Source organism: Crocuta crocuta, unplaced genomic scaffold, assembly GCF_008692635.1.
Source record: "Crocuta crocuta isolate KB4526 unplaced genomic scaffold, BGI_CrCroc_1.0 scaffold168, whole genome shotgun sequence".
Taxonomy (NCBI): Eukaryota; Metazoa; Chordata; class Mammalia; order Carnivora; family Hyaenidae; genus Crocuta; species Crocuta crocuta.
In genome coordinates, this window is record NW_027532591.1 from 6,933,515 (window position 1) to 6,945,311 (window position 11,797).

At 56.7% G+C, this 11,797-nt stretch overlaps 1 protein-coding gene across 1 annotated transcript; it reads left to right on the forward strand.

The window, feature by feature from the left end:
• Positions 1-1,820: 1,820 nt before the first annotated feature.
• Positions 1,821-11,419, forward strand: TMEM61 (transmembrane protein 61). The gene is made up of 3 exons (XM_077779787.1): positions 1,821-1,835; positions 5,387-5,736; positions 11,119-11,419. Exons 1-3 carry the CDS (start codon positions 1,821-1,823, stop codon positions 11,417-11,419), a joined length of 666 nt encoding a protein of 221 aa, XP_077635913.1.
• Positions 11,420-11,797: the final 378 nt, after the last annotated feature.

An 11,797-nucleotide genomic window follows, 5' to 3' on the forward strand; every position in this document is an offset into this window, starting at 1 on the left:
ATCTGTTGATGGACACTTAGGCTCTTTCCATGTTTTAGCTATTGTGGAGAGTGCTGCTATGAACATTGGGGTATGAACATTTATTTATTTTTGAGAGACAGAAACAGAGCATGAGCGGGGGAGGGGCAGAGAGAGAGGGAGACACAGAGTCCAAAGTAGGCTCCAGGCTGTCGGCACAGAGCCCGACACGGGGCTCGAACCCACGAACCGTGAGATCATGACCTGAGCCGAAGTCAGTGCTTAACCGACTGAGCCACCCAGGCGCTCCTGCCACTTCTGAACTCTGTGCAGGCTTCCTGGGTTCCCCGAGGCTCTCACACAGCCAAGATGAGTCTGTGCTCAGAGAACGCTGATGCTCTTGGGTGGCATTTCCTGGGACGCAGGGGGTATAGGAACTGGGGGCCTGGGCCCTGCTGCTGACCTGCTGTGACTTTGAGGCAGTGGTTTCCCCTCTCTGAGCTCTAGATCCCAACTGGACAGGCTGCCTTGACCTTCTGTGTCCCTGGGCGGGAAGGACAGTCGGTCACCACCAGTTCGGTGGGCAGGTGAGGGGAACCTGCCCAGGCCCCTGGCTTGTTGAAGCAGCAGGAAAAGACAAAAACGAAACCCAGTCCGCAGCTAGTGCAGGAACTGGCTCTATTTGACCTACATGGGTCTGTGAAGGTTTCAGCAGCCTACGGTTTTGCCCAGGCTTTGCGCACGATTCTCCTTCCGCCTGGACACTACGTCCCCTCCCTGAGCTCCAGGACAGCCCCGGTGTCCTCCACACACCCACACTTGCCTCCCGCTTCCCGAAGACTCCCAAATCACCTGTCCCCGCAAACCGCCTTTAGCCTGCACTTGGTAAATGGCCTAGCGCTTAACCTGCACTGCTTAACTCATTCAGTCCGGGAAGACCTCTGAGCTGGAATGATCAGCCCTCCGTTGACCCAGAAGGAAGAAGGCGCAGAGAAGTTAGGTCACACGGCAGGTGGGAGGCCCTGCTCCCAAACCCCACTGTCCCAGCCTCTCGGGGCCAGGGCAGCGACCTCCTGCAGGCGCTGGGGGAAGCACACCTTCCTCCCCAGCCCGTGAGGTTCTGGAGGGAGGGCTTGCTCTCCGACTGAGTGTCACTACCAGGGAGTATGCGGTAAGCCCTCTGTAGGCCTCAGTTTCCCTCCCTGAAGAATGGGAGCGAGGAGGCATGGGCTCAGCTCTCCTGGGACCCTCTTGGACTGAGCGTTGGTGGCTCTGAGAGGAGTCCATCTGGGCTCCAGCGGGGCTGGACGGCTGCAAGGACAGCCAGCTCTCGACGGTCGCCGCCCCTGCCCGCCGCTCCCAGGGCCTAGGAACCCTCCCCCGCCCTCCCGGGTCTCGCTGTCGCTTTAAGGTCGGGCGGGGCCCGCGACGCGGAGGCGCGACACCTGGAGCTCCCCGGACCGGGAGTCTCCAGCCTTGACCGACGGCGCGCTAGGACGGGGATCGCAGCAGAGGTGGGGCGGCGGGCGCCCCCCCCCAGCTGCAGCGCGAGCCCCAGGCGGAGCGCGAAGCCCGGTGCGCACCCTCTGGCGCCCCAGAGCGCCCCTGCAGCTCGCGGAGCCCCTCAGGGGATCACAGGCCCCGGGACGGGTGCGCGCGGTGTGCGGCCTGCTGGGCACCTCTCTGCACAGCGCAGGGGGCGACTGCGGGTAGGGGGCGTTCGGAAAGCCGGGCTAGGGGACCTCCGACAGGGCCGCTTCCTAACCCCAGGCGCCTCCTGCAAACCGGAGGGACAGCCACCCCCAGGATTGCACCTTTCTCTGGTCCCCGCGCCTGGACCTCGCCTGACCACCTGCGCCCTCATGGCTTCATCTGAGGTGGGTGTAAGCTTCCTTCTCTCCTTCCTTCCAGAGCATCTCAGCCCCTCCTAACCTGGACCACCTCTCTTCATCTTGACCACGTGGTCAGGTGGTGCAGAGCAGACACCCAGGTCTCTTCCTGTGTTCTAACTCGCTGGGTGGCCTTGAGCATGGCAGTCAGGGCCTCAGTTTACCCGGCAGTCTATTGGGATGGTTTGGACCACTTCCTGTTCAGATGGTTTAGTTCTTCTGGAAGAGTGGCACCCGGAGCTCCCTTGTTGGTTGCACAGACGGTGTTATGATGCCCACTTTACAGAGGAGGGAGCTGAGGCAGGGAGAAGCTGGATAACTTGCCCAGGGTCAGAGGCAGGGGCCATCCTTGCCCAGCTCTGTGCCACCATGCTTCATTACAGCATACTGTCTCGCCACCTCATCTTTACAACTTGCTCTTCTTCCCTGGGAGGCAGAGTTTGAGCTCAGAGATGCTGAGCAGCTCCAAGGTCACAGGGCTCATAGAATGGCCGTAGTTAGAGAGAGTGATACGTCCGACGCCGGGATAGGCCTCCTCTAGCTGGTGGGAGGTGGGGGTGGTGCCAGCAGATAGGCTTCTGGGAGGAGGTGGTGTTTGGACTGGGTCTTGAAGGGGGGGATATGAAATGAGGGCCCTGGATGGGGACAGGGGGCTCCCCAGGGCGAGGTCCCTGGTTCCCCGGGATTGGGTTCAAATTTGGCACTGACCTCAGGCAAGCTGTCACCCTCAGAGCTCCATAGGCTGTTGTGAGGATTCAGTCGAGGTACCGATAAAGGGCTGGGTGGTGCCCAGCCCCTGTAAATGCCCAGTACCTGTCTGCTGCCGCCATGGTCATGGATGTAGGGCAAGCGAGAGATGGAATGGGGACATCCCACGTGCAGGTCATGTTCATTCTGAGGGGTGGAATTAACAGTGGTTCATTCTTCTTCACTTCTGTGGTTCTCTCTTTTTCTCACCACGAGCAGCTATTGCTTTTATAGCAGTTTAAGAGCATCTGAAGTTACCTTCTGCAGAAGCAAGTTCTTCAAGTGTTGAGGAGCAGACCAATTTCGGGCTTTGCGCAGAATCCTTCACCTTTCTCGGCTAGGTCTCCTCATTTGCAAAGCAGGAATTTCTTTCCCTGCCCTCACCACCCACCTCAGCTGTGGGGAGTGTGAAGAGGGGCCGTGGTATACAGGCAAGGGGTTGTTAACCGTTATTCATCTGCTGTGAGTTTTAAATGGGGGTTTTCAAGCTGGTTTCTGCAGTTTTTCCTCTCGACAGCCTCTTGTGGCTGTCTCACTTTGGAGAGGGAGGAGTCAAGTTCTTTTCCACCCCCACAATAATGCCTTGAGCTGGAGACGGGAGGCACTTGCCCCACAGACCGATTGTCAGGAAGAGAACTGCAGGTAATTTATGGATGACATTTTTCTATATGCTTCCGGTGGTCTGGGGGCTCAGAAAGATTTGGGGTCCACTCCTAGAGCACCTGTTACATGTATACATTCTTTTTCTCACATGTACACACATACACACATATTTTTTTAATATTTGTTTATTTTTGAGAGAGAGAGACAGACAGACAGACAGACCATGAATGGGGGAGGAGCAGATAGAGGGAGACACAGAATCTGAAGCAGGTTCCAGGCTCTGAGCTGTCAGCACAGAGCCTGATGTGGGGCTTGAACCCACAAACTGTGAGATAATGACCTGAGACGAAGTCAGACGCTTAACCGACTGAGCCCCCCAGGCAACCCCCAACACACGTGTGTTGTTAAACACAATTGGGAACATGCCCTTTTGAAGTCTAGAGCTTCACCGACTGTATCTTGAATACTTTACGATGCCCCTCAGCATTCCTGGGAGCTTGGCTTTGAACGAGTGCACAGCAGGCGTTGTTCAGATGCAGCACATTTCGCCCGGTGAGCCATCATTTGGGCATCCCTGATCACTGAAGTCTGAGGTGTATGAGTTCCTCAGCCCCCTGCTTCCCTGCCTGATTCAGGCTTTGGAAGAGGAGACGGTGTCTCTACCTTCTCCTAGCAGCCTGCTAAAGAACCTGACCTTGATAAGGAAACAGGCTAGGAGCGGTTGGCAAGCCTACCCCAGAACCATGGCTAGGGGTGGGGGGTGGTGTGCTGCAGCTGCTGAAACCCTGTGCCCCTCCCTTCTCCAAGCCCCTCCCAGCTGTAGGGGAGGCATTTCACATAACAAAGGTTTTCCCAGTAACACTGTCCCTCATATAAGACATTGTCTTCAGCAAATGTTTATTGAGCAGCTACTATGCGCTAGGCGGCTACTATATCCCTCCCCCCCCCCCCGGGGGATAGAGCAGTGAACGTTGGCCAATATATCCGGGAGGGGGGAGGACAAGGTAGAAGTTAAGCACAGACAGAGAGGTGCTGTGATCCAAGAAGGCCCGGGACTTGGTGTTTAACTGAGGGCTTCTGAGACTTGGGGGGAGATAATGACAAGTTATCAGACAGAAGGAACAGCATGTACAATGGCCTAGAGATTGGCTTTGGGGACAACATGAACGTGGGTTTCAGCCTCTTCTTGTCTGCATGCTCTCAGACCAGGGCTCCTCCCAGTTTGTGTTTTTCCTGTGCGTTTTTTCTTTACCTGATCGATATTCTACACTATGCATAATTTGGCATACAAAACTGAAAAAAGAGGTGAGCCTGGGTGGCTTGGTCGGTTGAGCCTCTGACTCGTTTCCACCCAGGTCACGATCCCAGGGTCGTGGGGTCAAGTCCCGCTTCCAGCTCATGCTGGGTGTGGAATCTGCTTAAGACTCTCTCTCAAAAAAAAAAAAAAAAAAAAGGCTGAAAAAAGGAAGATATACACACATCTCCCCTGTTGTTAAACACTTATACTGAGCTCATTGTTTCAAAGGAGTTATTAATATTCCATCTGGAGGGTACGCTATGGTCCACTCCGCAATTCCCTGTAGTTGGACATTTAGGCTTTCTCCAAATTAGCACCATTATTAATAAGGCCATGGCGAACATCTAACATCTTCTTGCACAAAGGTGCTCATGTCGTGCATTTCAACTTGGGACTTCATGCTTGCTGCTTTCCCTGCCCTTGGTTTCCGTTTGCCACATTTGACCTCTTGGGATTGTGACCGGGGGAAGTGAGGCAAGGCAGCACCCGCAAGTCTCGACCCTGAAGGCCTGCTGGACTCAATAGGTGTTCACTCTCTTCCCTCCCGGCCTGTAGCAGACGGGGTGGGCGTGGGTGAGGGAGTCATACCCCCAGGCTGACGGCGCTGCTGAGGCCTGGAGGGGACCGGAGTGAACACAGCCACACTTACTGAGCTCCTGGGCCCCAGGCGTGGAGCTAGGAACTTGAGACACATTCTCTGTGACCTTCAAAACAGCCCTGCAAAGTTGGGAGTATCACCTCCGTTTAACAGATGAGGAAACTGAGGCACGGAGGGGTCAAATGACCACTCCGAGGTTACACCGTGAGCTCTGACCGGGGAGGACATGGTCTGCGCACCCCAGCAGGCCCCCCTCACGGCCCTTTTCCTCCTGCCTTCCCCCTCTGTGTTCAGATGTGTCACGTGAGCCGAGCGGCCTCCGTGCTCCGCTCCTGCCTGACGGTCGGCGGCACAGCGCTCCTGGTAGCTGGGACGCTCTGCTTCGCTTGGTGGAGCGAAGGAGAAGCAGGTGCTGGGCCTGGCCGGCCGGCCCTGCCCCCTGGGCACCCGGTGCCCGAGGCCCCCAGCCCCCTGCTCAGGTCGGTCAGCGTCTTCTGCTGCGGCGCGGGCGGCCTGCTCCTACTCGTTGGCTTGCTGTGGTCCATCAAGGCCAGCACGCAGGGGCCTCTCCGGTGGGACCCATATCACCTCTCCAGAGACCTGTACTATCTCACCGCGGAGCCCTCGGACAAGGAGAGCTGCAGGTCAGCAGGGCAGGGCGGAGGTGATGGGTGGGAGTGGTGCATAAAGCACGGCCACACTGTCTCCTGGGGTTTCTCTCCTCCGGACCAGGCCTTGCCTCTGTCCTGGGGATTTGAAGGCTGATCGGCACAGCCCTGGAGGGGATTAAAGCCCATTGACAGACTTTGACAAGCCAGTGTAGTTAGAGCTGTGAGAGAGGGACAGACATGCTCCTGGGGAGACATGGAGAAATCCAGGAAGGTTTCCTGGAGGAGGTGGCAATTGAGCTCAGCATGGTACATATGGGGCAGGTAGCATAGGGGTTAAGAGCCCAGGCACAGGCGTAAACCTACTAGGATCCTCTCCTGGTTCTATCACTAACGAACAAGCCGGACTTCAAGTAGATGGTGCAGCCCTACTGGGCCTCAGTTTACTCATCTGAAATAAGACAGGAATGAGAACGGCACAATAACAGCAAGCACCCATACTCACCACGTGCCGGACACTGTTCTAAGTGCTTTTCAGGTATTTACTCATTTTGGTTTTACGGCAGCTCTCTGTAGTAGGTAGTGTTATTAACTCCATTTATAAACGAAGAGCCCAAAGTGCCAAGACCTTAACCAACTTGCCCAGGGACACCCAGGTAGTGCATGTCCAAGTCGGGACTTGAACCCTGTCTGTGCCCTCACTGCTCCCTAGCTCAGAGGACATGGGGGAGAATCAAATGGGATGATGTAGGTGTAGAACGTAGCCCTGCGCCTGTCACACGGTAGGTGCACAGTAAGTGTCAACTGTTCCCAGGGTGGATAAAAGGTAGAGACGCGCGTGGGGCAGGAGAGGTGGGAGAGCACGTGCAAAGGCTCGGGGGTGGGATAGAGGTGGAGACAAACTCTTGTGTTAAGACCAAATTTCTCAACCTTTTAAAAGTGATCGCTTCGGGGCGCCTGGGTGGCTCAGTTGGTTAAGCCTCTGACTTCGGCTCAGGTCATGATCTCACAGCTTGTGGGTTAGAGCCCTGTGTCGGGCTCTGTGCTGACAGCTTGGAGCCTGGAGCCTGCTTTGGATTCTGTGTCTCCCTCTCTCTCTCTCTGCCACTCCCTCACTCACACTCTGTCTCTCGAAAACAAACACTAAAAAAAGTTTAAAAAATGATCGCTTTCTCTAATGAGCCTTTTAGGCATTGTTTTCTTTTTTTCAATGTTTATTTATTTATTTATTTAGAGAGAGAAAAAGAGAGAGCGCGTGCAAGCTGGGGAGGGGCAAAGAGAGAGGAAGAGAGAGAATCCCAAGCAGGCTCCAGGCCCTGTGCTGTCAGTCCAGAGCCTAACGTGGGGCTGGAACCCGTGAACTATGAGCTCATGACCTGAGCCCAGATCAGGAGGCTTAACTGAGCCACCCAGACACCCTGGCATTTTTTTCTTAACCCCCCACCCCGTCCATGAAACTTTCAGACCACAGATATACTGTATATCTGTCTGCCCTGTATGTATATCTGTGTTCTATACATAAACAGAGCATCACCAAGATGCCAAGAGCCCCCCATTTTTTTTTTTTTACCTGGCGGAGAATGCATGCATTAGGTGTGCACTTGTAATATATGTATCCATTCAGTCAAGTATGGGCTGTGTCTACACATCCCCAGGCTGTCTGCCTGCAAGGTGAGAATTACTGTTGCCATTTGCGGAAGAAGAAGGTGAAGGTTACACAGCTAAGAAGTGGCAGAGCCCACGGCTGCAAAGCTGCAAAGCTTGTACTCCCGCACCCCAGCATGGAAGCGACTTGGGTGTATCAGAGGCTAAGCCACACACAGTGAGCTGGCCTGGGACCTGGACACCCTTCTTCCCTTAATGAGAATGTAACACATTCTTCCTGCCACCGGCTTGGGAGTCCCTGGGGTCAGAGGCAATAGCGCGTTCACCGGGGGCCACCGGGGGCCACTCGGTACAATGGTCTGGCCTTGCTTTGACCCAACTGTAGAGGGTAGGGTAGGGCAGGGCGGGGCTGTGGGGACTCTCCGGCCAATGCCCTCACTTCTCAGACGAGAAGCCTGGCTCTGAGAGAGACCAAGGACCTACCTGGTCACACGGAGAGGGGGGGTTGCCTGGAAGTGGGCCAAGCCTCAGGGTAGACTGTAACCCGTCCCTCCTCGCCCTCCTTGCCCGGCCCCACTGCTGGCTTGGGTGTTGTCTGTACACACAGGCGTGTTGACTCAACAGGGTCTGGGCCACGGTAGCGTCTGTGAGGTGAGGCTGGTTGGCCCTCACCCCCAGCAGGGCGGGGAAGAAGCCCGTTCGGAAGGGTGCTCATGGCCCATCAGATCCGGAGACGCAAGGCTTAGGGTCAGAGCTGGGATGGCTGGATATGGGGGAGGCCGCTTCCATTTGTGCCCCTTCCCTGGGTTGACATAGCCCAGCCAGCATCTGCCCCCCCCCACCCCCCCACCAGGGGCAGGACAGGAGGCTTCCCTGGGCCCCTGTCCTCAGTGAGCATAGCAGAAAAAACACGGGTCTGTTCAGGCATGAGGATCCCAGTGTCTCTGTGTGTCCTGGAGCTTGTTACTTAGACTCTCTGGGCCAGGTCTAATTCTCCATCTGTCATGTGGCGGTGATGGAACTCTCCCCTGAGATTGCTGTTAGGCTCAGGTGAGGGGGTGGATTGGGGAAGTGTATGCATGGTGAAGTTCACGGGCACTGTAGCCTTGCAGCTATGTGTGACTGTGCTTTCTGGCTTGCATTGCTCTCTAGTGCCCGCTAACTGATTTGAGCCTCAACGGCTTGCAGGGGATGGTAAGTGTGAGGATTAGCCCTGTTTCACAGAGGACGGCGCCAAGGTGCAGAGAGATTGGGGGCTGGGATGGGAAGAAGGCCGATCGGTGCCGCTGGCTTGAGCTTTGCAGTTAGGACTGGGGCTTCTCTGCTCAGTTGACGCAGGGCCTTTACTCGCCTGTACGGTGGCTGAGAGCCGAGCGCCCAGGGTCGTCATGAATGTTAGGGAGCTTACACGTTGGGCAAATAGTATTTCAGCCTTGTTTCTTTCCCTTTCCTGACGCTGGTTGCCTGACTCAGCTGGAGGGGGGAAGGCCCAGGTCTCCTGCCTCTCCGGGGCTCCAGAGAGCGGGGCAAGCCCCAGCCTCTGTGGAGCTTGCTGGCCCGGGGACCAGAGTGGCAGGCCGGCCCCACACCAGCACGGGGGGCCGTATCCAGAACACACCCCGCGGGAAGGGTGTGCGGTGTGGGGACTCTGCATGGGGCCTCCTGCACGGGTCCTCTGGACCACAGGAACAGGACCTGGGGCTGGCTGGGCCACACTGGCTCCAACGTGACGGCAGGTGGCATGAAGGCCACGCCACGTCTGCCCTCTAAGCAAACTTCCTGCTATGGGGTGAGCTTACCTGGCGTCTGCACCCCGCCCTGCCAGCTGTTGCCTGCTGGGGGGGTCCCAGGCATACCCCAAATCTCCGGGGCTTGGAGAAACAGGGAGTGGCAGAGGTGTGGCTGGGAGGGGAGCTGGGCAGGAGACATAGGGCTCTGGGAATTGTATTAACCGCCTTGTTCCGAGTGCTGTCGGAGCTTTTTCTGTTTCCCCCTCCCCTGAATCTATAAAATGGGAATCGTTATGCCCATTTTATGGATGAGAAGAAAGGGGCTCAGAGAGGCCACTAGACAATAGAGTCTAGCCTGCTTGCGTCCAGAAGCAATATTCTTTGCCTACCCTCACATGCAAAGGATGCTGGGAGCAGAGAGGAGAATGAGACCCCTTATCAGCTCCCTCGGGAGCAGGGCTCCCGGGCTGCCTTCCAGAGGAGGAAGGTCTGTCGGAGAGGCGTGTAATAGCACCGGATGGGGAGCCCAGGTCTGGCTCCCTGCTGGCGCCCTCCATCAGATTGGCACGATGGCTGGGGGTTAACCCTTGGCTCCCCACCAGCCTATTCCGCGACTCTGTGACTGGAGCAGCGAGCCTGCCTCCCCAGCGGGTCACTCTGATGGCTGCGGTGGCTCGGGCTGAGAAGATGCAGTGTCCAGAGAAGGGCCGTGGTCCCGGCGGATGGGAGCTCACGTGAGGGGTGACAGCAGGTACCCAGCACCGCCCCCTGCCAGCCCCTGGTGGGAAGTCCCCTCCACTCCCTCCTCCCACCTGAGGGCCAGCCTCCTGCCATCAGCCGCTCCTCATCTACACAGGCAGAACCCATGGTATGGATCAAACCTGCTTCCCCACCAGCTCCAGACGGGTAACCTTGGGCAGGCGACAGCCTCTCTGAGCCTGTGCGGCACTTACCGTGCAGGTGATCCTTGATAACTTTTGTCCCCCACACCCCTTCCTCACTTTTGAGACTTTGTGACCAGCTCCTGTCACAAAGGAGCATGGGCGAAGTGCTCCTTCCCCTATGTTACCTCAGTGAGTCTTCATACAGTCCTGTGAGGCAGGTGCCATTGCTGTCCTCATTGTATAGATGGGGAAACTGAGGCTCAGATGAATGGAGTTACTGACCCGTGATCTCCCACCAAGAATGTGGCAGAACCAGCCACAGTCCACACTCATAACCAGCCCTCCAGCCACTTGATGTGAGAAGCGACCTTCAGGGTCACTTGGTCAGCTCCTGTAACTGGCAGCCATACCCGAAGGGGAATCGGCTCAAGTCATAGGATCGGTAATGCTCCCCAGAGGTGACCTCCGGGATTCTGAGAGGACTGAGGGCCAGCGTCATTCCCATCAGCATTGTGGCTAGGGTGCAGGTAACCTGTGTTTTGAATCTGGCCTGTGAAGCCTGGTCACAGGCCCAGAGGACCTGGATTCTGCCCCAAGGGCCGGCAGTGTAGTTCATTTGTTGGAGGTAGGGCAAGTCACAGGAAAGCCAGGCTGTTTAGAGATAGATGTGCTTGACCCGGTAGACAGTGAGCTCTCCATCTCTGGTGACATGCAAGTAGAAGGAATCACTTGACGTCTCCCATCCTGCCCTGAGCATCTACAACTCTGGAGCTTGTATGGGATTATTACAACAAGCTAGAAGTCTTTCTGCCTATGAACCATCATTCTTTCAACAAGCATCCCCAGGCACCTGCCCTCAGCTTGTAGATGCTCAAAGTCCATCCTTGCCCTGAGGGATACCCCAGGGGACTTGGTGGGGTCAGTGCAGTGAGAGGGAGAGAGCCCTCTGGGAGCCCAGAGGAGGGAGCGAGAGCTTTGCTCGGAGAGGGGGGACCAGTTAAGAAAGCTTCCCAGAGGAGTCTCAAGGACGAGTGGGGACTGGCCAGCAGGGAGGGGGTGGGGGAGGGTGGACCTTCCCGGGCAAAGGGTTTGGACCAGGGCACGAAGTCTTCCCCAGCCCCAGCCCCCCTTGCTCTTTTCCTGGCTCACAGTACGTTTGCCCCAGCCCCTGCTACAGCCTCTCTTCTTCGGTCCTGCAGGATCCCAATGGTGGGTGCCATCCCCACTTATGAGGAGGCCATGTGCTGTCCACTCGCCGAGGGGCCCCCGACACCACCTGCGTACCCCACGGAAGAAAGCCCAAAGGGCTGTGCCTCTGAGGATGCCCTGCCTGAGACCCAGCCCCCCTTGCCGCCGCCCAGCTACGAGAGCGCCATCACTGCTGTTAGTGGCATCTCTGGAGAGATGGCACCCGCCATGGCGTCCTCCTGCCCAGGACTGGTTCAGACCACAGCGGGGGGCGGGGGGCAGCTCAAGGCTCCCAATGCACTCCAAAGCTGAGGACAAATGACGAGCTTCTAGTGTAGAGTACGGTGCCAGGTCCACAGGGGACGCTCAGCCAATATTTGTTGCTGGAGGTGGTTGTATTGACCTATTGCTGTGTAACAGACGGCTTGAAATAAATCCATTTTATTATCTCTTGTGACTCAGTGGGTTGCCTGGGCCCAGCTGGGTGGTTCTTCCGCTGCACATGGTGTTGGTGGGGCTGCAGTCCCTGGGGGGCCCGGCTGGGCCAAGATGGCTAGCAGCTGGGAGATTTTGTTGTGTGGATAAGTGGGGGCCTTCGGGCCACACGCTGAGCCGGTGATCAGAAGAATGTGGGCTCTGCATTCAGACCACTTGGGCATGGGTTTCACTGTGTGCCAGTTGAGTGACCTT

Excerpts from the sequence above, each read along its gene's own strand:
- TMEM61 (XM_077779787.1), top strand. Across the intron at positions 5,737-11,118 it reads TCGGACAAGGAGAGCTGCAG|GATCCCAATGGTGGGTGCCA; the intron begins GTCAGCAGGGCA and ends TCGGTCCTGCAG.